Source organism: Mobula birostris, chromosome 13 (assembly GCF_030028105.1).
Source record: "Mobula birostris isolate sMobBir1 chromosome 13, sMobBir1.hap1, whole genome shotgun sequence".
Classification (NCBI taxonomy): domain Eukaryota; kingdom Metazoa; phylum Chordata; class Chondrichthyes; order Myliobatiformes; family Myliobatidae; genus Mobula; species Mobula birostris.
Genome location: NC_092382.1, coordinates 103,153,959 through 103,181,292, shown reverse-complemented (window position 1 = coordinate 103,181,292; position 27,334 = coordinate 103,153,959). Strand labels below are relative to the sequence as shown.

Genomic DNA, 27,334 nt, shown 5'->3' with positions numbered 1-27,334 from the left:
AAAATAAGTAACAGATGGGGTACGAGGGGGAGGTGGGGCCTTAGCGGAAGTTAGAGAAGTCGATGTTCATGCCATCAGGTTGGAGGCTACCCAGACGGAATAAGTCAGCTTGGTTCCTGTCAAGGGAAATCTTGCCTGACACATCTGTTAGAGTTATTTGAGGAAGTAACCAGCAGATTGGACAAAGCACAGGCAGCTGATATCATTGACTGGCAATCCAGAAGGCATTTGATAAAGCGCCATGCCTGAGGCTGCTTAACAAGCTAAAACCCGATGGCGTTACAGGAATGACACCGGCATGTCTAAAGGAATGACTGGCAGGCAGGAGGCAGCCAATGGGAATGTAAGGGGCGTTCTCTAGTTGACTGCCAGTGACTAGTGGTGTTCGTCACGGAGTCAGTATTGGGACTGCAACTTATCACATTGCTTGTCAATGATTTTGTGGTACAGATGCTGTGTGGAAAGTAGGAGTCGGGGTCAAGTCCATTAACAAAACCATAGAAAAAAGTTCCCATCTAAGAGTGTCTTAAAAGACCCCATTGATTCCGCATCGCCAACCATCGATGGAAGTGTATTCTCGCTCTGTGGCAACCCACCACACTCTATGTGAAAAACATACCTCCGATAGACCCCTTGTACCATCTTCCAAGCACCTTAAAACTATGACCCTACACCCCGAGAAAATAATACTTTTCATTGACAAAGAACTATGAAACAACGGGACGTGTGGAGGGACTTCACTCTGTGTCTGACCTCGGGAGTGTGTGATGGGACGTGTGGAGCAGCTTCACTCTGTGTCTAACTCCCGGGAGTGTGTGATGGGACGGTGTGGAGGGAGATTCACTATGTGTCTGAATCCCGGAGTGTGTGATGGGACGGTGTGGAGGGAGATTCACTTTGTGTCTGACCCCCGGAGTGTGTGATGGGACGGTGTGGAGGAGATTCACTCTGTGTCTGACCCCGGGAGTGTGTGATGGGACGGTATGGAGGGAGATTCACTCTGTGTCTGACCCCGGAGTGTCTGATGGGACGGTGTGGAGGGAGATTCACTCTGTGTCTGACCCCGGTAGTGTGTGATGGGACGGTGTGGAGGGAGACTCACTCTATGTCTGACCCCGGGAGTGTGTGATGGGACAGTGGACAGGGAGATTCACTCTGTGTCCGACCGCGGAGTGAGTGATGGGACGGTGTGGAGGGAAATTCACTCTGTGTGTGACCACGGGAGTTTGTGATGGGACAGCTTGGAGGGAGCTTCACTCTGTGTCTGACCCCGGCAGTGTGTGATACGACGGTATGGAGGGAGATTGACTCTGTGTCTGACCCCGGGACTGTGTGATGGGACAGTGTGGAGGGAGATTCACTCTGCGTCTGACACCAGGAGTGTGTGATGGGACGGTGTGGAGGGAGATTCACTCTGTGTCTGACCCCTGGAGTATCTGATGGGACCGTGTGGAGGGAGATTCACTCTGTGTCTGACCCCGGGAGCGTGTGTTCCGCTGGTGTGGAGGGTTTGGGTTGGGGGTGGAGAGAAGACACGACTGAGGAGGCGGGGATGGCGGTTATTGGCAGATTTGGAGACAAGAGGGAGCAGTGGAGAGATGGCGGGCTGTCCCGGGCCAAATGGTGTCTAATCTCTCCCCGCCCCCCCATCGCCGGAAAGGCGGAAGGGACGGGACCGAAAAAGCGGGGAGCTTCCTGGTCGGGGTGGAATAGGTGGGCGGGCCCGGATATCTCTGGGTCACTGCGACGGGTGGGATGGGAGTGGGGTGTTAGAGAGGGGAATCGGTGCGGGGCAGGTGGGTGGGAGAGTAGGGTCAGGTAATGGGGGAGGTGGGAGCAAATGGAGTGGAGGGAAGGGAGAGACGGGATGAGGCGGAGCGGAAGGGAGGACGGTGGGAGAGAGACATGGGGAGATGGAGAGAGAGGAAGAGCTGAGAGAGAAAGTGTGTGTGTGTGTGTGTGAGAGAGAGAGAGAGAGAGAGAGAGAGAGAGAGCATGCCACGGAATAAGGAAGGAAAGAGAGAGAGCGCCCACTGAACGAGGAAGTCGAGGAACGGGTTTCGAGGGGAGCTGTTCACCTCACTCCGAGGGAGGGGGCTCATTTCCCTCGGTGGATGCTGGGGCTTTGTCCCGGGGCCGTGGTTTCTCCCAGACAGTGCGTCTGAAGCCCCGGCGATGGTAAGGAGCTGTGGGAGCGTCCAACACGTAAATCAGGAACCAACCACGGGGTGCAAATCTCCCGGACAAGAAAAACTCGGTACGAGTGACACAAATCCATCCGACATTCCCTCCTTGCCATCTCTCGCCCACTTCCTCTCTTTCCCTCCTTCCTTTCCTTTCCACTCTCTGCCCCTCCGATTCCTCTCTCCCTCCATAGTTAACATTCCTTATCCTTCATCTCTCCTCTTCCTGCACTCCTTTCCTTTGTATATCGCTCTCTCCTCCCTATCCTCCTCTCCGCTCCCTCTCATTCATGTCTCCCTCTCTTCACCCCGTTCGCTCTCCCTTTTTTCCTTCTCCCTCCCAATCTCTCTCCGAATCTCCCCCTCTCTATTTCTCCCTCCCTCCTTTCACCGTCTCTATCGCTCACAGTTCGCTCTCTCCCAACACTCCCTGTCACCCGCTTCACTCTCTCCGCTAAACACCAATCTTCCCCTCTCTCTCTCTCCCTTCCCCCTCTTTCTCCCTGCTCTCACTACTCCTCCCCGCCGCTCTAAACACATTCTCCAAAGCCCTCACCCTCTCTCCTCCCCGCACTTCCTCCGCCTGTTCTCGGTTCCTCTCTCTATCAGCTGCTCATCTGTTTTTTGTTGCTGTTCGGTCGCACACGCTTCTCAACACGGGCTTCCTCTCTCAACGGTTGCTTCCCCTTTCTGAGCTCAGAGACGCAGAGAACCCTCGACAAGATGGACGGCAGCGAGACTTACATGAATGTGAAGTTCACAAAGACGGACGCACGGTCTCTTTCCCCAGGTGAGGGGGGCAGAGAGACGGAGGGAGGGAGCTTCGCTCTGTGTCTGACCATGGGAGTACGGCATAGGACAGAGGGAGCGAGTTTCACTCTATGTCTGACCCCGGGAGTGTGTGATGGGACGGTGTGGAGGGAGATTCACTCTGCGTCTGACCCTGTGACTGTGTGATGGGACGGTGCGGAGGGAGCTTGTCTGTGTCTGAGCACGGGAGTGGTGTGATGGGACGGTGTGGAGGGAGTTTCACTGTGTCTGACCACGGGAGTGTGTGATGGGACGGTGCGGAGCGAGATTCACTCTGTGTCTGACCCCGGGAGTGTGTGATGGGACGGTGTGGAAGGTGATTCACTCTGTGTCTGACCCCGGGAGTGTGTGATGGGACGGTGTGGAAGGTGATTCACTCTGTGTCTGACCCCGGGAGGGTGTGATGGGACGGTGTGGAGGGAGATTCACTCTGTGTGTCTGACCCCGGGAGGGTGTGATGGGACGGTGTGGAAACAGCGACATCTACTGTCCGACCCCGGGAGTGTGTGATGACGACAGTGTGGAGGGAGATTCACTCTGTGTCTGACCCCGGGAGTGTGTGATGGGACAGTGTGGAGGGAGATTCACTCTGTGTCTGACCCTGGGAGTGTGTGATGGGACAGTGTGGAGGGAGATTCACTCTGTGTCTGACCCCGCGAGTGTATGATGGGACGGTGTGGAGGGAGATTCACTCTGTGTCTGACCCCGGCAGTGTGTGATGGGACGGTGTGGAGGGAGCCTCAGCATGTTTCAGATTTTCTCTGTTCCGTCCCCAGCGGAACCTGATGTATCGTACGCGGAACTGAATGTCAAGGCCCTCTCAGCGCCTCGGATCCGGACAGATGGAGGTCAGTTTCATCTTTGCTGGTTTGACCGTGTTCAGCTGATGTGTCCGATCCTGTCGGGAGTTCTCAGGGCAAACGCACAGTTGACCCTTATGATTCCCTGTTTGAGCATCAGACGGAGGGAACGCGTGGGAGAGAGGATGGGGTGGGGTGGGGTGGGGATGTTTGAAGGAGGGGCGGAACTGAGGGAGCGCCATTGGTTAGTTTGAGTCGAGAGTGCTGTGGGAGGGTCGGTGAGGAGAGATAGCATTGGATGTGCCGTGTGGAGAAAGGGGCAATGAAGAGCAAGCTCTCTTGGCGGGAGGTGGGGGGGCGGAGGGGTGGTGGTGAGGAAGTGGAGATGAGTGCACGCCGTGTATGTGAGGAGGAACACAGTGGGAGAGACGGTGAGGGGGGAGAGCGGTCTAAAGCCTTAACCACTTTCTCCCTTTTCTTAACCCACTCTCTTTTCCCTCTTTCCCCTTCTCTCCCTTCCCTCACCTCCTCCCACCCTCTCCTCTCCCCCGCTCTTTCCCTTTCTCCCCTCCTCTCTCCCTGTTTTACCTGCTGTCTCCCACTGACCCATTCTCTTCACCCTCTCTCATTGCCCCCTCTCCCTCCCGTCTCTCCTCTATCAAAGGCACCGTCTTTTGCACTCTCGGTCTCCCCCTCGCGATCTTCCCGTCTCTCTCTGCTCACTCTCTCCCCCCGTCCACCCCTCCTGGCCTTCCCACCTCTCTCTGTCCCTAAATTTGCCGGTCATCTCCCCTTGCGCCTTCACTTCCTCTCTATCCAAGCCTCCATTTCTTTCCCCGACGCTCTCCCCCATCGTTCTTTCCTCTCTCTCTCAAAATCTCTTCCTCAACCCTCTCCCATTTTCCTCTCCCTCTCACTCACCCTTCTCAATCCCCCTTTCTTTCGCGCTCTCTCACACCTCTCTTTGTCATCTCACTGTTCCCGACTCGCACCCCCTCTCTCCTCCTCTGTCTCCGCCTTTCTCTCCACGTTCTCCCTCCCCATTCTTTCTCTCGCATCTTCCTGCCCATCGCCCCCATCGCTGTCTCCCCCATACCGTCCATCGCTCTCCTCCTCTGCCTGCCTGTGTCTCTCCTCTGTCTCCCATCTCTCTCTTCCTGCCTAACCACCTCTCTCCCCCCACTGGCACCTCTTCCTCTTTTTTCTCCCCCTCTCTTCTCTCTCCCTCCGACACCCGCCCCCATTCTCTACCGCCCTCACTCTCTCCCTCATCTGCCTGTCCGACTCTCTCTCCCAGACGGTCTGAACTGCACCTACTCAGAGCTGAACTTTCGGCAAGAGGAACCCCGCATCGATGAGGACGAGGATCCTCCCATTGCCTCGGGACAGGGCGGGTTGCCAACCACTGCACAAACAGGTCAGAGTTCGCAGAAATGACGTCATTTTGGAGTGGTCACGTGTCATACTCCCACGTGACCAAGTTTCTGATGCATCTGTTTCCTCTGTCAGCTCGTTTCCACAGACTGACCACCATCTGGTTAATAAAAGTTTATTACTCGGCTCCCCAATTAAATCCCTGTCTGTAATGTGCATCAATGATCTGGACGAAATTGTAAATGGGTGGGTTAGAAACATAGAAACATAGAAGGCATACATCATAATACAGGTCATCGGCCAAGAAAGCTGCGCCGAACATGTCCTTACCTTAGAACTACCTGGTTTACCCATAGCCCACTATTTTTCTAAGCTCCGTGTCGCCATCCACGAGTCTCTTAAAAGGCCCTATAGATTCCGCCTCCACCACCGCCGCCGGCACCACGCACTCACCACTCTCTGTGTAAAAAATGTACCCCGACATCTCCTCTGTACTTACTTCCAAGCACTTTAAATCTATGCCCTCTCGTGTTAGCCATTACAGCCCTGGGGAAAAGCCTCTGACTATCCACACGATCATTGCCTCTCATTAACTTGTACACCTCTGTCAAGTCACCTCTCATCCTCCGTCGCTCCAAGGAGAAAAAGTTGATTCTGATAAGTCATGCTCCCCAATCCAGGCAACATCCTTGTAAAGTTCCGCTGCACCCTTTCTGTGGTTTCTACGTCCTTCCTATAGTGAGGCGACCAGAATTGGGTATCAAGTGGGGTCTGACCAGGGTCCTATAGAGCTGTAACACTACATCGCGGCTCTTAAATAGTCATAGTTATAGTCATAGTCATACTCTCTTGATCCCGGGGGAAATTGATTTTCGTTACAGTTGCACCATAAATAATAAATAGTAATGAAACCATAAATAGTTAAATAGTAATATGTAAATTATGCCAGGAAATAAGTCTAGGACCAGCCTAATGGCTCAGGGTGTCTGACCCTCCAAGGGAGGAGTTGTAAAGTTTGATGGCCACAGGCAGGAATGACTTCCTATGACGCTCTGTGCTGCATCTCGGTGGAATGAGTCTCTGGCTGAATGTACTCCTGTGCCCACCCAGTATATTATGTAGTGGATGGGAGACATTGTCCAAGATGGCATGCAACTTGGACAGCATCCTCTTTTCAGACACCACCGTGAGAGAGTCCAGTTCCATCCCCACAACATCACTGGCCTTACGAAATAGTTTGTTGATTCTGTTGGTGTCCGCTACCCTCAGCCTGCTGCCCCAGCACACAACAGCAAACATGACCGCACTGGCCACCACAGACTCGTAGAACATCCTCAGCATCGTCCGGCAGATGTTAAAGGACCTCAGTCTCCTCAGGAGATAGAGACGGCTCTGACCTTTCTTGTAGACAGCCTCAGTGTCCTTTGACCAGTCCAGTTTATTGTCAGTTCGTATCCCCAGGTATTTGTATTCCTCCACCATGTCCACACTGACCCCCTGGATGGAAACAGGGGTCACCGGTACCTTAGCCCTCCTCAGCTCCACCACCAGCTCCTTAGTCTTTTTCACATTAAGCTGCAGATAATTCTGCTCACACCATGTGACAAAGTTTCCTACTGTAGCCCTGTGCTCAGCCTCGTCTCCCTTGCTGATGCATCCAACTATGGCAGAGTCATCAGAAAACTTCTGAAGATGACATAATTCTGTGCAGTAGTTGAAGTCCGAGGTGTAAATGGTGAAGAGAAAGGGGGACAAGACAGTCCCCTGCGGAGCCCCAGTGCTGCTGATCACTCTGTCGGACACACAGTGTTGCAAGCACACGTACTGTGGTCTGCCAGTCAGGTAATCAAGAATCCATGATACCAGGGAAACATCCACCTGCATCGCTGTCAGCTTCTCCCCCAGCAGAGCAGGGTGGATGGTGTTGAACGCACTGGAGAAGTCAAAAAACATGACCCTCACAGTGCTCGCTGGCTTGTCCAGGTGGGCGTAGATACGGTTCAGCAGGTAGACGATGGCATCCTCAACTCCTAGTCGGGGCTGGTAGGCGAACTGGAGGGATCTAAGTGTGGCCTGACCATAGGCCAGAGCAGCTCCAGAACAAGTCTCTCCAGGGTCTTCATGATGTGGGAGGTCAATGCCACCGGTCTGTAGTCATTGAAGCCGCTGGGGCGCAGCGTCTTCGGCACAGGGACGAGGCAGGATGTCTTCCACAGTACAGGAACCCTCCGGAGCCTCAGGCTCAGGTTGAATACATGACGAAGTACTCCACATAGCTGAGGGGCACAGGCTTTGAGCACCCTGGTACTGACACCATCTGGTCCTGCAGCCTTGCTTGGGTTGAGACATTTCAGCTGTCTTCTCAACTGTTCAGCCGTGAAGCCCACCGTGGTGGTTTCGTGTGGGAAGGGGTATAATCATGAGAGCAGGGTGGTGGACTGTGAGGAGGGGTATGAGAGGCAGTGGAATCTGTATTGGTTGGGGGCCGACAATAGATGACTCATGTTGGGGATGGGCAGGGGACACAATGTCAAATCTGTTAAAGAACCCCCTTAATATTCCCTTTAAACTTTTCCCCCTGACCATTAACCCACGTCCTCTGTATTTTTTCTCCCCTTGCCTCAGTGGAAAAAGCCTGCTTGCATTCACTCTATCCATACCCATCATAATTTTACATACCTCCATCAAATCTCCCCTCACATCTACGCGCCAGGGAATAATGTCCTAACCTATTCAACCTTTCTCTGTAACTGAGTTTCTCAAGTCCCGGCAACATCCTTGTAAACCTTCTCTGCACTCTTTCAACCTTATTTATATCCTTCCTGTAATTTAGTGACCAAAACTGAACACAATACTCCAGATTCGGCCTCACCAATGCCTTATACAACCTCATCACAACATTCCAGCTCTTATACTCAATACTTTGATTAATAAAGGCCAATGTAACAAAAGCTCTCTTTACGACCCTATCTACCTGTGACGCCACTTTTAGGGAATTTTGTATCTGTATTCCCAGATCCCTCTGTTCTACTGCACTCCTCAGTGCCTTACCATTAACCCTGTATGTTCTACCTTGGTCTGTCCTTCCAACGTGCAATAACTGACACTTGTCTGTATTAAACTCCGTCTGCCATTTTTCAGCCCATTTTTCCAGCTGGTCCAAGTCCCTCTGCAGGCTCTGAAAACCTTCCTCACTGTCTGCTACACCTCCAATCTTTGTATCATCAGCAAATTTGCTGCTCCAATTTACCACATTATCATCCAGATCATTGATATAGATGACAAATAACAATGGACCCAGCACTGATCCCTGTGGCACACCACTAGTCACAGGCCTCCACTCTGAGAAGCAATTCTCTACTACTACTCTTTGGCTTCTTCCATTGAGCCAATGTCTAATCCAATTTACCACCTCTCCATGTATACATAGCGACTGAATTTTCCTAACTAACCTCCCATGCGGGACCTTGTCAAAGGCCTTACTGAAGTCTATGTAGACAATATCCACTGCCTTCCCTTCATCCACTTTCCTGATAACCTCTTCGAAAAACTCCAATAGATTGGTCAAACATGACCTACCACGCACAAAGCCATGTTGGCTCTCGCTAATAAGTCACTGTCTATCCAAATGCTTGTAGATTCTGTCTCTTAGTACTCCCTCCAATAACTTACCTACTACCGACGTTAAACTTACTGACCTATAATTTCCCGGATTACTTTTCGATCCTTTTTTAAACAGTGGAACAACATGAGCCACTCTCCAATCCTCCGGCACCTCAACTGTAGACAGCGACATTTTAAATATTTCTGCCAGGGCCCCTGCAATTTCAACACTAGTCTCCTTCAAGGTCCGAGGGAACTCCCTGTCAGATACCGGGGATTTATCCACTTTAATATTCCTCAAGACAGCAAGGACCTCCTCCTTTTCAATCTGTACAGTTTCCATGGTCTCACTACTTGTTTCATTTAATTCCATAGACTTCATGACAGTTTCCTTAGTAAACACTGACGCAAAAAAAACTATTTCAGATCTCCCCCATTTCCTTTGGTTCCGCACACAGCCGACCACTCTGATCTTCAAGAGGACCAATTTTATCCCTTACAGTCCTTTTGCTCTTAATATACCTGTAAAAGCTCTTTGGATTATCCTTCACTTTGACTGCCAAGGCAACCTCATGTCTTCTTTTAGCCCTCCTGATTTCTTTCTTAAGTATTTTCTTGCACATCTTATACTCCTCAAGCACCTTTTTTACTCCCTGTTTCCTATACATGTCATACAACTCCCTCTTCTTCTTTATCAGAGTTGCAATATCCCTTGAGAACCAAGGTTCCTTATTCCTATTCACTTTGCCTTTAATCCTGACAGGAACATACAAGCTCTGCACTCCAAATTTCTCCTTTGAAGGCTTCCCACCTACCGATCACATCTTTGCCAGAGAACAACCTGTCCCAATCCACGCTTTTTAGATCCTTTCTCATTTCTTCAAATTTGGCCTTCTTCCAGTTCAGAACCTCAGCCCTAGGACCAGATCTATCCTTGTCCATGATCAAGTTGAAACTAATGGTGTAATGATCACTGGAACCAAAGTGCTCCCCTACACAGAATTCCGTCACTTGTCCTAACTCGTTTCCTAACAGGAGATCCAATATTGCATCCCCTCTAGTTGGTCCCTCTATATATTGATTTAGAAAACTTTCCTGAACACATTTTACAAACTCTAAACCATCTAGACCCCTAACAGTATGGGTATCCCAATCAATATATGGAAAATTGAAATCCCCTACCACCACAACTTTATATTTCCGGCAGTTGCCTGCTATCTCTCTGCAGATTTGCTCTTCCAAGTCTCGTTGACTATTGGGTGGTCTCTAATACAATCCCACTAATGTGGCCATACCTTTCCTGTTTCTCAGCTCCACCCATAAGGACTCAGTAGACAAGCCCTCTAATCTGTCGTGCCTGAGCACTGCTGTAATATTTTCCCTAGCAAGCAATGCTACTCCCCCACCTTTCATTCCTCTGCCTCGATCACATCTAAAACATCGGAACCCTGGAATATTAAGCTGCCAGTCCTGCGCCTCCTGTAGCCAAGTTTCACTAATTGCTACAACGTCATAATTCCACGTGTCAATCCACGCCCTCAACTCATCCGCCTTCCCCGCAATACTCATAGCATTGAAATATATACACCTCAGAAGATTTTTACCTCCACTCACACCTTTTCTATTTGCTTGAACTTTTAACATCATTTATTTTCACCCCAGCCACACCGTCAGCTCTGGCACTTTGGTTCCCATCCCCCTGCAAATCTAGTTTAAAGCCTCCCCAATAGCACTAACAAACCTCCCTGAAAGGATATTGGTCCCCCTGTAGATCAAGTGTAATCCTTCTCTCTTTTACAGGTCCCACCTGCTCCGGAAGAGGTCCCAATGATCCTGAAATCTGAAACCCTGCCCCCTACACCAGTTCCTCAGCCACTTGTTCCTCCTCCAGAGCATCCTATTCCTACCCTCACTGGCACCTAGCACAGGTAGCAATCCTGAGATTACCACCCTTGAGGTCCTGCTTTTCAACTTCCTACCAAGCTCTCTATACTCACTCTCCAGGAACTCTTCACTCTTCCTTGCTAAAACCTCAGCACAATACAGACCCTTTGGCCCACAATGCTGTGCCTTACTCCAGATGGGCATCGGGACTTGAGGTTCATGTTCATAGCTCCCTGATCGCGGCTGCACAGTTTGACGAGATGGTGATAGAACATAGAACATAGAACACAGCACACTACAGGCCCTTCGGCCCACAATTTTCTGCCGACTCTTAAACCCTGTCTTCCTTATAAACCTCCACCTTAAATTCCTCCATATACCTTGTCCAGTAGAGTCTTAAATTTCACTAGTGCATCTGCCTCCACCACTGACTCAGGCAGTGCATTCCACGCACCAACCACTCTCTGAGTAAAAATCCTTCCTCTAATATCCCCCTTGAACTTCCCACCCCTTACCTTAAAGCCACGTCCTCTTGTATTGAGCAGTGGTGCCCTGGGGAAGAGGCTCTGGCTATCCACTCTATCTATTCCTCTTATTATCCTGTACACCTCTATCATGTCTCCTCTCTCATCCTCCTTCTCTCCAAAGAGTAAAGCCCCAGCTCCCTTAATCTCTGATCATAATGCATACTCTCTAAACCAGGTAGCATCCTGGTAAATCTCCTCTGTACCTTTTCCAATGCTTCCACATCCTTCCTATTGTGAGGCAACCAGAACTGGGCACAGTTCTCCAAGTGTGGCCTAACCAGAGTTTTACAGAGCTGCAACATTACCTCGCGCCTCTTAAACTCTATCCCTCGACTTATGAAAGCTAACACCCCATAAGCTTTCTTAACTACCCTATCCACCTGTGAGGCAACTTTCAGGGATCTGTGGACATGTACCCCCTGATCCCTCTGCTCCTCCACATTACCAAGTATCCTGCCATTTACTTTGTACTCTGCCTTCGAGTTTGTCCTTCCAAAGTGTACCACCTCACACTTCTCCGGGTTGAACTCCATCTGCCACTTCTCAGCCTACTCCTGCATCCTATCAATGTCCCTCTACAATCTTCGACAATCCTCTACACTATCCATAACACCACCAACCTTTGTGTCGTCTGCAAACTTGCCAGCCCACCCTTCTACACCCACATCTAGGTCGTTAATAAAAATCACGAAAAGTAGAGGTCCCAGAACAGATCCTTGTGCGACACCACGAGTCACAATCCTCCAATCCGAATGTACTCCCTCCACTACGACCCTCTGCCTTCTGTAGGCAAGCCAATTCTGAATCCAACTGGCCAAACCTCCCTAGATTCCATGCCTTCTGACTTTTTCAATAAGCCTGCCGTGTGGAACCTTGTCAAATGTCTCACTAAAATCCATGTAGATCACCTCCACATCGATACCCTCATCTATATGACCGGCCACCTTCTCAAAGAACTCTATCAGGCTTGTTAGATACGATCTGCCCTTCAACAAGGCCTAAGGCATTCTTCTCTTTATTAGTCGGGGCATTTAATACAAATGTCAAGGATTTATGTTGCAACTTTATGAACAAAATCACCAGTCAGTGTGAATCAGGCGTTCCGTATACTGTTCTGGTCACCACATCTTCGGAAGGATATCAAGGTGTTGGGTAGCCCCCGAAGGGTTTAACAGAATGCTGCCTGGTTTCCATGGCATGAGTTACAGCGAGAGGTCGGTCACCCGGGTGCTTCCTCTGGAGCGGAGGAGACTCAGGGGAGATCTGACTGATCTCTGAAATCCGTCAGACACCTGTCAGCCTCTGCCAAGTGAAGGAATTTGGACTCTCAGCGACAACGGCTGAAAGTAGATGAGATTGAGAGAGGGGGAGTTGATTGTGGTGGAAGGAGAGAGCGCGTCTTGTGGGTGGAAGGGAGTGCCAGTGGGAGTCTCGGCTGAATTCACGCACACTGAATGGTCTCTCCACAGGTCCGCATAAACAGGAGCCGAAAGAGAACATCGGAAATAGACCGTACCGTAAGATTTACCTACTCTGCCTCGTTACATCCATCCTCGCCGCGACAGTGGCCGGGCTCTCGATCCATGGTGAGTCGAACGGGGTCCGGGTGCACTCAGACCGTAAACGAACAGAGTGGGATGAAATGTCAGCGCATAACCTCACCGTGACACCGACACACCCCACATAAGACAGACTCTCCCCTCACAGGGGCACAGTCACGCCCTTTACCGTGACACCGACAGGCTCCACACTATGACATCGTCACGCCCCTCACTGTGTCATGTACACTCCACCTCACAGTGACACCGCCGCTCTCTTCACCGTGACACTTACACACCCATCACAGAAACACTGACACTCCGTTTACCGTGACACTGACACTTCACTCACTGTGACACCGACACAACCCTCTCCGTCACACTGATACACTGTGACCGACACACCCCTCACTGTGACACCGACACTCCTCACACCGTGTTACTGACACACCCCTTGCTATCACCCTCAGTATCACGGACGCGTCAGTCTCTGATCACCTCCGACCGAAACTACCGGAGACTTTGGGATCAACATCACGAGATGAACAGGGCCCAGCACCAATGTCAACAGCAAGTCCGTGAGTTGAACTCAACCCTTAAATCCAGGACATCTGAGAATTCTCGCCTGGATCTCTCCCAGAGAAACAGTCTGAAGAATCTTTCCGCCCTCAACAACAACCTCTCCAATCTCGAAAACAACATTACCGTCCTCAACTCCGATCTCTCAGAGCTGAATCAAACACACACCGATCTCCATCGTCAATTCCATCAGCTCGAAACGAAGTACAGAACCATCTCCGAAAACAAAGTTCAGATTTGCCAGTACCTCACCAGCAGAACAGGTGGGACGACATCCCCCCGTAATCCTGCTCCTCATCACAGGAGGGTGGGGGTGGGGGTGAGAGAGGGGGAGGGAGGAGGTGCAAAGCATCCCTCCGTCCCTTACACCGGGAGTGTGTGATGGGATAAGCTGGAGGGAGGTTCACTCTGTTTCCCACCCCGGCACTGTGTGATGGGGCGGTGCGGAGTGAGATTCACTCTGTGTCTGACCCCGGGAGTGTGTGATGGGACGGAGTGGAGGGAGTTTCACTCTGTGTCTGACCCCGGGAGTGTGTGATGGGACGGTGTGCAGTGAGATTCACTCTGTGTCTGACCCCGGGAGTGTGTGACGGGACGGTGTGGAGGGAGATTCACTGTGTCTGACCCCGGGAGTGTGTGATGGGAGGGAGTGGAGGGAGATTCACTCTGTGTCTGACCCCGGGAGTGTGTGATGGGGCGGTGTGGAGGGAGTTTTACTCCCTGTCTCAACCCGGGAGTGTGTGATGGGACCGTGTGGAGGGAGATTCACTCTGTGTATGACGCCGGGAGTGTGTGATTGGACGGTGTAGAGGGAGATTCACTCTGTGTCTGACCACATGAGTACGTGAAGGGACGGTGTGGAGGCAGTTTCACTCAGTGTCTGACCCCGGGAGTGTGTGATGGGACGGTTTGGAGGGAGATTCACTCTGTGTCTGAACCCGGGAGTGTGTGATGGGACGGTGTGGAGGGAGATTCACTCAGTGTGTCTGACCCCGGGAGTGTGTGATGGGACGGTGTGGAGGGAGCTTCACTCAGTGTCTGACCCCGGGAGTGCGTGATGGGACGTTGTGGAGGGAGCTTCACTCTGTGCCTGGCCCCGGGAGAGTGTGATGGGACTGTGTGGAGGGAGATTCACTCTGTGTCTGACCCCGGGAGTGTGTGATGGGACGGTGTGGAGGGAATTCACTCTGTGTGTCTGACCCCGGGAGTGTGTGATGGGACGGTGTGGAGGGAGATTCACTCTGTGTCCGACCCCGGGAGTGTGTGATGGGACGGTGTGGAGGGAGATTGACTTTCTGTCTGACCCCATGAGTATGTGAAGGACGGTGTGGAGGGAGATTCACTCTGTGTCTGACCCCGGTAGTGCGTGATGGGACGGTGTGGAGGGAGATTCACTCTGTGTCTGACACCGGGAGTGTGTGACGGGACGGTGTGGAGGGAATTCACTCTGTGTGTCTGACCCCGGGAGTGTGTGATGGGACGGTGTGGAGGGAGATTCACTCTGTGTCCGACCCCGGGAGTGTGTGATGGGACGGTGTGGAGGGAGATTGACTTTCTGTCTGACCCCATGAGTATGTGAAGGACGGTGTGGAGGGAGATTCACTCTGTGTCTGACCCCGGGAGTGCGTGATGGGACGGTGTGGAGGGAGATTCACTCTGTGTCTGATCCCGGGAGTGTGTGATGGGACGGTGCGGAGGGAGATTCACTTTGTGTCTGGCACAGGGAGTGTGTGACGGGACGGTGTGGAGGGATATTCACTCTGTGTCTGACCCCGGGAGTGTGTGATGGGACGGTGTGGAGGGAGATTCACTCTGTGTCTGACACCGGGAGTGTGTGACGGGACGGTGTGGAGGGAGATTCACTCTGTGTCTGACACCGGGAGTGTGTGACGGGACGGTGTGGAGGGAGATTCACTCTGTGTCTGACACCGGGAGTGTGTGACGGGACGGTGTGGAAAGCAGCGACACCTGCTGTCTGAATCTGGGATGGGACGTTGACTTTCTTCAGATCGCAACCGGTGCAGTTGGACGTATGGAGGGAGATTCGGTGTTTTTTGTTCCTGATTTACAGAGAAATCGTGTCCTCAGGGCTGGATCGACAATGAAGATCGGTGTTATTTCAGATCCCTTATGTGGAATACTTATGATGGAGCGTTGGAACATTGTTCAAAATTTGATGCAAGGCTCCTCGAAATAAATTCAGACAGGGAAATGGTAAGTGCCACCCCGTGAGACTAGATATGAACAACAATCTCACTCTCCCGGGGTCTAACATAGATTCAATCATTCCATACCGCCCATCACACACTCCCGGGGACAGACACAGAGAGGAACTCCCTCCAGAACCAGAATCAGGATCGGGTTTATTATCACCGGCATGTGACGGGACAGCTTTAACTTAGCAACAGCAGTTCAATGCGATACATAATCAAGCCGGGAGAGAGACAGAGGGATAGATAGAGAAAGAGTGAGAGAGAGAGAGAGAGAGAGAGAGAGAGAGAGGGATAGATAGAGAAAGAGTGAGAGAGAGAGAGAGAGAGAGAGGGATAGATAGAGAAAGAGTGAGAGAGAGAGAGAGAGAGAGAGGGATAGATAGAGAAAGAGTGAGAGAGAGAGAGAGAGAGAGAACAATAAATAAACAAGCAAATCAATTGCATAGATCATTTTAAAAGTGTAAAACAGAAATACTGTATATTTGTTTAAAAAAGTCAGGTAGTGTCCAACACTTCAATGTCCTTTCAGGAATCGGATAGCAGAGGGGAAGAAGCTGTTCCTGAATCGCTGAGTGTGTGCCTTCAGGCTTCTGTACCTCCTACCTGATGATAACAGTGAGAAAAGGGACAAGCCCTGGGTGCTGGAAGTCCTTAATAACGGACGCTGCCTTTCTGAGACACCGCTCCCTGAAGATGTCCTGGGTACTTTGTAGGCTAGTACTCAAGATGGAACCGAATAGATTTGGAACCCTCTGCAGCTTCTTCCGGTCCTGTGCGGTAGCCCCTCCGTACCAGGCAGTGATGCAGCCTGTCAGAATGCTCTCCACGGTGCAACCACAGAGGTTTTTGAGTCTGACAGAGTGAATCTCCCTCCACACCGTCCTACAACACATTCCCGGGGTCAGACACGGAGTGAAGCTCCCTCCACACCGTCCCATCACACACTCCCGGGGTCAGACGCAGAGTGAATCTCCCTCCACACCGTCCCATCACACACTCCCGGGGTCATACACGGAGTGAAGCTCCCTCCATACCGTCCCATCACACACTCCTGGGGTCATACACGGAGTGAAGCTCGCTCCATACCGTCCCATCACACACTCCCGAGGTCAGACACACAGAGTGAATCTCCCTGAACACCGCCCCATCACACACTCCCGGGGTCAAACACAGACTGAAGCTCCCTCCACACCGTCCCATCACACACTCCCGGGGTCAGACACAGAGTGAATCTCCCTCCACACCGTCCCATCACACACTCCCGGGGTCAGACACAGAGTGAATCTCCCTCCAGAACGTCCCATTGCACACTCCCGGGGTCAGACACAGAGTGAATCTCCCTCCACACCGTCCCATTGCACATCCCTGGGGTCAGACACAGAGTGAATCTCCCTCCACAACGTCCCATTGCACACTAACCGGGGTCAGACACAGAGTGAATCTCCCTCCACACCGTCCCATTGCACATCCCTGGGATCAGACACAGAGTGAATCTCCCTCCCCACCGTCCCATCGCATACTGCCCGGGTCAGACACAGAGTGAATCTCCCTCCACACCGTCCCATCACACACTCCCGGGGTCAGACACAGAGTGAATCTCCCTCCACACCGTCCCATTGCACATCCCTGGGATCAGACACAGAGTGAATCTCCCTCCACACTGTCCCATTGCACATCCCTGGGATCAGACACAGAGTGAATCTCCCTCCACACCGTCCCATCGCACACTCCCGGGGTCAGACACAGAGTGAATCTCCCTCCACACCGTCCCATCACACACTCCCGGGGTAAGACACAGAGCGAATCTCCCTCCACACCGTCCCATTGCACATCCCTGGGATCAGACATAGAGTGAATCTCCCTCCACACCGTCGCATCACACACTCCCGGGGTCAGACACACAGAGTGAATCTCCCTGAACACCGTCCCATCACACACTCCCGGGGTCAGACACAGAGTGAATCTCCCTCCGCACCGTCCCATCACACACTCCCGGGGTCAGACACAGAGTGAATCTCCCTCCACACCGTCCCATTGCACATCCCTGGGATCAGACACAGAGTGAATCTCCCTCCACACCGTCCCATCACACACTGCCGGGGTCAGACACAGAGTGAATCTCCCTCCACAGCGTCCCATTGCACACTCCCGGGGTCAGACACAGAGTGAATCTCCCTCCACACCGTCCCATTGCACATCCCTGGGATCAGACACAGAGTGAATCTCCCTCCACACCGTCCCATCACACACTCCCGGGGTCAGACACAGAGTGAATCTCCCTCCACACTGTCCCGGTCACACACTCCCGGGTTCAGAAACAGAGTGAATATCCCTCCACAACGTCCCACTGCACACTCCCGGGGTCAGACACAGAGTGAATCTCCCTCCACAGCGTCCCATTGCACATCCCTGGGATGAGACACAGCGTGAATCTCCCGCCACACCGTCCCATTGCACATCCCTGGGGTCAGACACAGAGTGAATCTCCCTCCACAACGGCACATTGCACACTCCCGGGGTCAGACGCAGAGTGAATCTCCCTCCACACCGTCCCATTGCACATCCCTGGGATCAGACACAGAGTGAATCTCCCTCCACACCGTCCCATCATACACTCCCGGGGTCAGACACAGAGTGAATCTCCCTCCGCGCCGTCCCATCACTCACTCCCGGTGTCAGACACAGAGTGAATCTCCCTCCACACCGTCCCATTGCACATCCCTGGGGTCAGACACAGAGTGAATCTCCCTCCACACCGTCCCATCACACACTCCCGTGGTCAGACACAGAGTGAATCTCCCTCCACACAGTCCCATTGCACATCCCTGGGATCAGACACTGAGTGATTCCATCTCTGTGCTTCTCTTCACTTCTCCCCGTGGTCAGGCATGGAGAGAGGATTAATGTAACTCTCAGGTTCGACTTTTTTCTGGGGGTCGGGGGGGCAACACTGCCTCCGGCCTGGCCGAACTGAGAAATCTCGTTTTTGTGCATGCTGCGTGATGTGTTGCCCGGTTATAAATTAATCCCACGAAAGAACAAACAGTGCACCATATGCAATTAAACGACTGAGCTTTATTATTCTTAACTTGACTGTATGGTTAGTATCGAAAACAAAGAGAAAAAGGGCCCATTTTAACGAAAAAGTCTAATTTGCTCTTTGTCGTTCATTGTTTTCCGTCCGTTCGTTCTCTATCGATTTCCCCCGGGGCGTCGTTGACTCCGACCCCATTCCAAGTCCGCTCAGACCTGCAGTCTACGAGTTCCCCGTTCTGGCATCTTGTCTTTGCATCTTTTCTCTAACAAAAGCCCGCGAATCCCACGCTCTCGGACGCACTAGAAAGAACACCCCTCCCATTATGGGACGCCACACATTCACAAGGCCCCGTTATCTCCAGACATAACCCAAACACACTGCTGCTGCAGAGAAACGATTACATCAGCTGTGAAACTTTTCCCAGGGAGTAACATGCACCATTAATCGAAGGGATTTCATTTCACAGGATTTTGTTTCCAGCTCTGTCGTCTATAAATACAGAACTTTCTGGATTGGAAAATGCAGAGACGGGTGAGGATTGGACTATTACAGGTCGGTGGTGTGGGAGTGACACGAGGGTGTGGGGAGAGAGTCGGACAGTGCGATTAGTTTTCAGTCAGACACGAGGCCGTGGGGAGAGTGTGGTCAGTGGGTTAAGTTTGGAGACTGACACAGGGCCGTGAGGAGGGAGTCGGGCAGTGGGATTAGTTTGGAAACTGACACAGATCTGTGGGGAGAGAATGGGTCAGTGGGATAAATTTGGAGACTGACACAGGGGTGTGTGGAGATTAGGTCAGTGGAATTATTCTGTTGACTAACGCAGGGTTCTCGGGAGAGGGTGGTGCAGTGTGTGAACTGACTTGGGATTGCAGGGGAGAGCGCTGTAGTGGGATTCGTACGGCCAAAAACCGGGGGGCTGTGGAGAGAGCGTGGTGTCATGGGATTAGTTTAGAAGCTGACAAGGGGCTGTGGAGAGAATGCAGATTAGTGAGATTAGTTTGGTCTCCGGTTGTCGCTGGATCTGTTTTGTCTCTGTTGAAATGTCTGACCCTCTTTGATAGGAATGGTGGCCTCTAATCTTCTGTGGAAGATGCTCTATAGACCGCCCATCTGCAGTAAGTGGTTATTCGGAATTCAAAGAGCTACAATTGCGAAAGTAAATACGGATTCATCTGCGAGAAGTCTGCATATTTATACCCGGATATTCCTGAGGTGATCCAAGGTCTTTGTCAACACCCGTGGGGCCGGATTTAATCTAAATGACTATATCCCACTTCTCCCCATTCAATTTACCCCACTCTCACTCCCCCATCCGTTTCATCCCTCCCACCCTCTCTGCCCTAACAGCTACCCCAATCTCCTCCTCTGCTCGCATCCCCATTCTCCCCACACTACTCCCCCTCTCCCCATCTGGACCACTCTTGTCCCCCCCGGGCTCCGCTCCCCACATTATTCCCCCTTTCCACCCCTCTTCTCTCTCTGTCCCTCTTATCCCCAACTCATTCGGCTTGTCTCCCTCTCTTCTGTCGGTTCCCTCCACCCACTCTCGCCTCAATTCCGTGCACGCTGGCCCTCAGTTCACTAACCCGGGGGAAAAAGACTGTGCACCTTCACCCTATCTGTACCTCTCCTGGCTTCATACCTACGCTCCAAGGAACAAAGTCCGATCCTTCTTGCCTTCTCTCCTTAACTCAGACCCTCGAGTCTTGGCAACATCCTCGTAAATCTCCCTCTGCACTCTTTCCAGCTCAGTGGCATCTTTCCTACAGCAGCGCGACTAGAACTGAACACCAAACTCCCAGCGCGGCCTCACCGACCTTTTGTACAACTGCAACGTGGCTTCAGTACGGTGCAAAGATGTAAAATTAACGTAAATTGGGGAATTTAATAAATACTGCAAAAAGGTGAATACCGAGGGAGTGTTGGTGTGTTCAGGGAGCGTTCGCAATCTGATGTCGGAGGGGAAGCAACTGCTTGTAAAATTGTTGAGTTTTCCGGCTCCTGTACCCTTCCCCGATGGTACCGATGAGCACAGGGCATTTCCCAGCGGGAGACGGCCCTCGCTGATGGATGCGGTCTTCCCGAGTCATTCCTCCTGAACATGTCCTCGATGGACAGGAGGGTTGTGCCCGTGATGGTGCCGGCTGAGTCTAGAACCTTCTATGGTCCGTGGCGACCCTCTGCGTTGCAGCCTCCACACCAGGCGGCCATGCGACAAGCCAGAATGATCGACACCCACCGTACATCCCGAGAAAGATGCGAGTCTTCAATGAGAGACCACATCTCCTCACACTCCTAACTCTGTAAGCCCCTTTGTAACGAGAGAGATATGGATGATAGTGAAGGCAATTGCCGAGTAAGGTCCAGAATACACTCCGACTCAGACTCGAAATAAACAAGAGGACAGTGAAGAAATCCAGAGACAAAATCACAAACAGTAGTACTCGAACTGGGTCTCCTACGGTTGAGCACTGAGTGCTCGGCACGAGGCCTTCATGGACAGGCATTCCATGACGCAATGTGGACAGGCAATGATTGGCAGTCTGACTCTTAAAGGGAAGGTGGCAGCTAACCACACTCCGGGGAATTATGTGTTTCCTCCTAGGTGCCAGGGTACGGGATGTCATGATCGTTTCCAGAAAATTCCGAAGGGAGAGGGCCAGCAGCCAGCTGTCTTGATACCAATGACATAAATAGGAAAAGGGAAGAGGTCCTGAAGAGAGATTTCCAGGAGTTAGGAAGGAAGCTGAGAAGCAGGATCTCCAGGGTAGTAAACTCGGGATTGCTACCTGTACCACGTGCCAGCGAGGGCAAGAATAGTAAAATCAGGCAGATGAATGCGTGGCTGAGAGAGTGGTGCAGGGGACATGGCTTCGGATTCTAGGATCATTGGGATCTCTACTGTGGGATGTATGACCTGTTCAAAGAGGACGGTTTGTACCTGAACCCGAAGGGGACCAGTATTCTGGCGGGAAGGTTTAATAGAGCTGTGAGGGAGGGTTTAAACTCATTTGGCAGGGGGACGGGAACCGGAATGATAGAGCAGAGGAAGGGGACACAGAAATAAATCTAAGATAGTGAGCAGTAAAGATGTCAGGAAAGACAGGCAGGTGATGGGGCAAATTTGTAGCCATTGGGATGAGTTGCAGTGCAATAAAGTTGCTGTGAAATCAAAGCAAAGGGTACCAAATATCGCGCATAAGGTGTTATACTTAAATGCACTCAGCATAAGGAATAAAGGGGATGATCTTCTCGTGCCGCTACAGATTGGCAGGTATGATATTGTGGCCATCACTGAGACGTGGCTAAAGGATGCATGTCTCTGGGAGCTGAACGTCCAAGGATACACGGTGTACCGGAAGGATAGGAAGGTAGACACAGGGGGAGGCGTGGCTTTATTGGTAAGAAATGATATTAAATCATTAGAAAGAGGTGATATAAGATCAGAATCATATGGGTTGAGCTGAGAAATCGCAGGGGTAAGAGGACCCTGATGGCAGTTATATACAGGCTTCCAAACAGCTGCAGTAATGTGAGCAACAAATTACAACAGGAAATAGAAAAGGCTTGTCCGAAGGGTAGTGTTATGGTAATTGTGGGGGATTTTAACATGCGAGTGGATTGGGAAAATTAGGTCGGCACTGGATTTCAAGAGAGAGAATTTGTAGAATGTCTGCGAGATGGCTTTTTAGAACAGCTTGTTGTTGAGCCCACTAGGGGATCGGCTGTACTGGATTGGGTATTGTGCAGAGAGATTGAGGTGAAGGAACCCTTAGGAGACAGTGATCATAACATGATTGAGTTCACTGTGAAATTTGAAAAAGAGAAGCTGAAGTCCAATGTGTCGATATTTCAGTGGAGTAAAGGAAATTACAGTGGCATGAGAGAGGAAATGACACAAGATGACTGGAAAGGGACACCAGCGGGAAGGACGGCAGAGCTGCAGTGGCTGGAGTTTATGCGACAAATGAGGAAGGTGCAAGACAGATAGATTCCAAAAAAAGAAGAAATTTTCGAATGGGAAAAGGATGCAACCGTGGCTGACAAGAGAAGTCAAAGCCAAAGTTAAAGCAAAGGAGAGGGGATACAAGGAAGCAAAAATTAGTTGGAAGACAGAGGATTGGGAAGTTTTTAAAACCTTAGAAAAGGAAACTAAGAAGTTGTGAATAGAGAAGTTGTGAACTATGAAAGGAAGCTAGCAAATAACATCAAAGAGGATACCAAAGGCTTTTTCAAGTATATAAAGAGTAAAAGACCGGTGAGAGGAGACATAGGACCAATGGAAAATGATGCTGGAGAAATTGTAATGGGAGATAGGGAGATAGTTGAGGAAGAACTGAACGAGTATTTTGCATGTCTTCACTGAGGAAGACATCAGCAGTATACCAGACACTCAAGGGTGTCAGGGAAGAGAAGTGTGCGCAGTCATAATTACGACAGAGAAAGTACTCAGGAAGCTGAATAGTCGGTAAGGGTAGATAAATCTCCCGGACCAGATGGAATGCACCCGCGTGTTCTGAAGGAAATAGCTGTGGAGATTGCGGTGGCATTATCGATGATCTTTCAAAAGTCGATGGATTCTGGCATGGTTCCGGAGGACTGGAAGATTGCAAATGTCACTCCGCTATTTAAGAAGGGGGCAAGGAAGCAAAAGGGAAATTATAGAGCTGTTAACTTGACATCGGTGGTTGGGAAGTTGTTGGAGTCGATTGTCAAGGATGTGGTTAAGGAATACCTGGAGGCATATGACAAGATAGGCAAAAACTCAGCATGATTTCCTTAAAGGAAAATCCTGCCTGACAAACCTATTGCAATTTTTTGAGGAAATTACAAGTGGGCTAGACAAAGGAAATGCAGTGGATGTTGTATATTTGGATTTTCTGAAGGTCTTTGACGAGCTGCCGCACATGAGGCTGCTAAACAAGGTAAGAGACCATAGAAATACGGGAAAGTTAGATACGTGGATAGAGCGTTGGCTGATTGGCAGGAAACAGAGAGTCCGAATAAAAGGATCCCATTCTGGCTGGCTGTCAGTTACCAGAGGTGTTCCGCAGGGGTCCCTGATGGGGCCGCTTCTCTTTACTTTGTACAACAATGATTTGGATTATGGAATAGATGGCTTTGTGGCTAACTTTGCTGATGCTACAAAGGTAGGTGGAGGGGCCCGTAGGGCTGAGGAAACAGAAAGTCTGCAGAGAAACTTGGATAGATTGGAAGAAATGGCAAAGAAGTGGCAAATGAAATACAATGTTAGAAAGTGTATGTTTATGCACTTTGATAGCAGAAATAAACTGGCAGACAATTATTTAAATGTGGATAGAATTCAAACTTGTGAGATGCCATGGGACTTGGGAGTCCTCGTGCAGGATACTCTGAAGGTGAACCTCCAGGTTGAGTCGGTGGTGAAGAAGGCGAATGCAATGTTGGCATTCATTTCTAGAGGAATAGAGTATAGCAGCAGGGATGTGATGTTGAGGCTCTATAAGGCGCTGGTGAGACCTCACTTGGAGCACTGTGGGCAGTTTTGGTCTCCTTATTTAAGAAAGGATGTGCTGACGTTGGAGAGGGTACAGAGAAGATTCACTGGAATGATTCCAGGAATGAGAAGTTTAACATATGAGGAACGTTTGTCCGCTTGTGGACTGTATTCCTTGGAGTTTAAAAGAATGAGGGGAGACCTCATAGAAACATCTGGAATGTTGAAAGGCATGGACAGAGTGGATGCGGCAAAGTTGTTTCCCATGATGGGGGAGTCTAGGATGAGAGGGCATGACTTAAGGATTGAAGGGCGCCGATTCAGAACAGAGATGTGATTTTGTTTTAGCCAGAGGGTGGTGAATCTATGGAATTTGTTGCCACGGGCGGCAGAGGAGGCGAAGTCATCGGGTGTATTTAAGGCAGAGATAATAGGTATCTGAGTAGCCAGGGCATCAAAGGTTATGGTGAGAAGGCGGGGTGTGGGACTAAATGGAAGAATGGATCAGCTCATGATAAAATGGCGGAGCAGACTCGATGGGCTGATTGGTCGACTTCTGCTCCTTTGTCTTATGGTCTTATCGTCTTATGGTCTTTCAGTGTCGCTTTGAAGACGATGTTCGTTGTGTGTCTTGTTCACTGTCTATGCCGTCTGTAAACTGCTCGTTTCCTTTATTTGCGATAAATTCTCAAGATCCTTGTTCTTCCCAACTCCCTGCTCTTCCCACCTGATGAGCTTAAATCAGACTCTGCTCTTTGTACAGAGCAGAAAACATAAATCACACAACAGAACAGAGTCTTCGGCCCAAAGTTTGTGCCGAAGTTTGTGTTTCCTTCTGCCGACACAATGTCCATCTCTCTCCATTCTCTGCATAGTCATGCTTGTTAAAGATCCACTTGAACGCTTCTATGAATCTCCCTCCAACACCAGCGCTGGTAACACGTTCCAATCACAAAGCCATCTCTGTTAAAAAAAAACTTGCCAAACTCATCTCCTTTGAACCTACTCTCTCTCACCTTAATCCGGGCCCTCCGGCGTTTGACGTTTTCACCCTGGGGGTAAAAGATACACGCTATCTGGTCTATCTGAGTCTCGATTTGATGTGAACCTGAATACGAAACTGAACCCGAGGTCAGACCTATCCATTTCCCTAATTACCTCGTATCTAATAGTATTACCATCACTGGATGCAAAGCGGTCCCCTACACCAATCTCTGCCCCTGCCTTCTCCTATTCGGTCAGATGAGATCAAGTAGTGCACTCTCTCGTTGGGACTTTCTACCTATTATGAAGGTAACTTTCATGAAAACATTTGACAAACTATCCCACTACGCCTTTCACAGTCTGAGAGTCACAGTCAATACCTAGAAACTTAAAATCACCCACTGTCACGACCTTATATTTATTGCAACTGTCTGCGATATCTGCACAGATTTGTTTCGCTGACCCCCCGGGAATGTTCGGTGGTGGATAATGTAGCCCCATGTACGAGTTCATACATTTCTTAATCCTTAGTTCCACCTTTAAAGCCTCACCTAGACGAGTTCTCCAGTCTGTCGGAACTTAGCACCCCCGTCATATTTCCAACGACTTGTAAAGCAGCCCCACGCCCTAAAATGTTTCCGCATTAGCACGACAGAAAAAAAAAAGTGGCAAACCGGAATATCGAGCAAACGGACCTGGCCTTCTTCAAACTAACTCTCACTAACGGCTAAAATATCATGCCTCCAGTCGTTGGCCCCTGCACTGAGCTCATCTGCCTTTCGTACAACACTTCCTGCATTGAAATGTACTCAGCTCAGAACATGAGTCCCGGCAGGATCAACCCTTTGCTTTCTGACTTTGTCTGAGGTCTTGACAATATCTACCCCAACAACCACTCTACTGTCTGTTAAGGCATTTTGGTTTTCATCCCCCTGAAGCTCCAGATTAAACACCGCCACTCCCACTTTCTAATAGCAAACTTTCCCTCTGGGATATTAGTTCCACTCCAGCTCCGGTGTAAACAGAGAGAGCTGCTCGCTGGCAGAGGACATGAAGGAGCTGCACGACGTGGGGGCGGAGTGGCGCAGCCTGTAGTCTGTGCTGCCCCCTAGTGTTCACACGGCAGAAGTCAAGCTCTGTTGTAGATTACGGTGGGATTCAAAGGGCTCAGGGCCCGAAGTAGGTAGGAGAGCTTGTGGATAGTGTGGTGGGCTGTCAGAGGTTACAGTGGGACATTGATAGGATGCAAAACTGGGATGAGAAGTGGCAGATGGAGTTTAACCTAGATAAGTATGAAGTGGTTCTTTTTGGTAGTTCAAATATGATGGCAGAATATTGTATTAATTCTAAGACTCTTGGCAGTACGGAAGATCAGAAGGATCTTGGGGTCCGAGTCCACAACGTCCAAAGAAGCTGCGCAGTTTGACTCTGTGGTAAAGAAGGCATACAGTGTATTCGCCTTCATCAATCGTGGAATTGAATTTAGGAGCCGAGAGGTAATGTTGCAGCTATATAGGACACTGGTCAGACCCCATTTGGAGTAATGTGCTCAGTTCCGGTCGCCTCACTATAGGAAGGATGTGGAAACAATAGAAATGGTGCAGAGGAGGTTTACAAGGATGTTGCTTGGATTGGGGAGCATGCTTCATGAGAATAGTTTGAGTGAACTCGGTCTTTTCTCCTTGGAGCGACGGAGGATGAGAGGTGACCTGATAGAGGTGTATAAGATGAGGAGAGGCATTGAACGTGTGGATAGTCAGAGGCTTTTTCCCAGGGCTGAACTGGTGGCCAAAAGCGGTCACAGGTTTAAGGTGCTGGGGAGTAGGTACAGAGGAGATGTCAGGGGTAAGTTTTTTTAAGAAGAGAGTGGTGAGTGCATGGAATGAGCTGCCGGCAACGGTGATGGAGGCGGGTACGATAGGGCCTTGTAAGAGACTTTTGGATAGGTGTATGTGCTTAGAAAAATACAGGGCTGTAGGGAAGCTTGGTAATTTTTCAGGTAGAGACATCTTCGGCACAAATTTGTTGGGCGAAGGACCTGTATTGTCTATGTTTCTATGTTACTATATATAAGTGCACGCACGCGCGCCTCTGTGTGTGTGTGTGTGTGTGTGTGAGTGTGTGTGAGTGTGTGAGTGTGTGTGAGTGTGTGAGTGTGTGTGTGAGTGTGTGTGTGAGTGTGTGTGTGAGTGTGTCTGTGTGTGTCTGTGTGTGTCTGTGAGTGTGTGTGTGTGTGTGTGAGTGTGTGTGTGTGTGTGTGAGTGTGTGTGTCTGTGAGTGTGTGTGTGTGTGTGTGTGTGAGTGTGTGTGTGTGTGAGTGTGTGTG

The 27,334-nt window shown here is 50.5% G+C and overlaps 1 protein-coding gene across 8 annotated transcripts; it reads left to right on the top strand.

Annotated features, from left to right (window-relative positions):
* Positions 1-1,995: 1,995 nt before the first annotated feature.
* On the top strand, positions 1,996-19,180 carry LOC140207777 (uncharacterized). Of its 8 annotated transcripts, XR_011888656.1 has the most exons (9): positions 1,997-2,257; positions 2,884-2,973; positions 3,770-3,841; positions 5,091-5,210; positions 12,651-12,767; positions 13,190-13,561; positions 15,370-15,512; positions 16,041-16,213; positions 19,015-19,048. XR_011888656.1 is itself a non-coding variant. In XM_072276333.1 (8 exons), the coding sequence occupies exons 1-8, from the start codon at positions 2,176-2,178 to the stop codon at positions 19,081-19,083; spliced, it is 1,065 nt and encodes a 354-aa protein (XP_072132434.1). In that variant the 5' UTR covers positions 1,996-2,175; the 3' UTR covers positions 19,084-19,180. The 8 variants fall into 8 exon arrangements, 7 of the variants coding, with proteins under 7 accessions (XP_072132434.1, XP_072132440.1, XP_072132436.1 ...); XM_072276333.1 differs by lacking the exon at positions 16,041-16,213 and having other exon boundaries at positions 1,996-2,257; positions 19,015-19,180; XM_072276339.1 differs by lacking the exon at positions 19,015-19,048 and having other exon boundaries at positions 16,041-18,999.
* The last annotated feature ends 8,154 nt before the right edge of the window (positions 19,181-27,334 follow it).

Coding starts and splice junctions, on each gene's coding strand:
- LOC140207777 (XM_072276339.1), top strand. CDS start 2,176: ATGGTAAGGAGCTGTGGGAGCGTCCAACACGTAAATCAGGAACCAACC. Junction 2,258..2,883: donor TCCCGGACAAGAAAAACTCG/GTACGAGTGACA, acceptor TTCTGAGCTCAG/AGACGCAGAGAACCCTCGAC. Junction 13,562..15,369: donor GTACCTCACCAGCAGAACAG/GTGGGACGACAT, acceptor CCTGATTTACAG/AGAAATCGTGTCCTCAGGGC.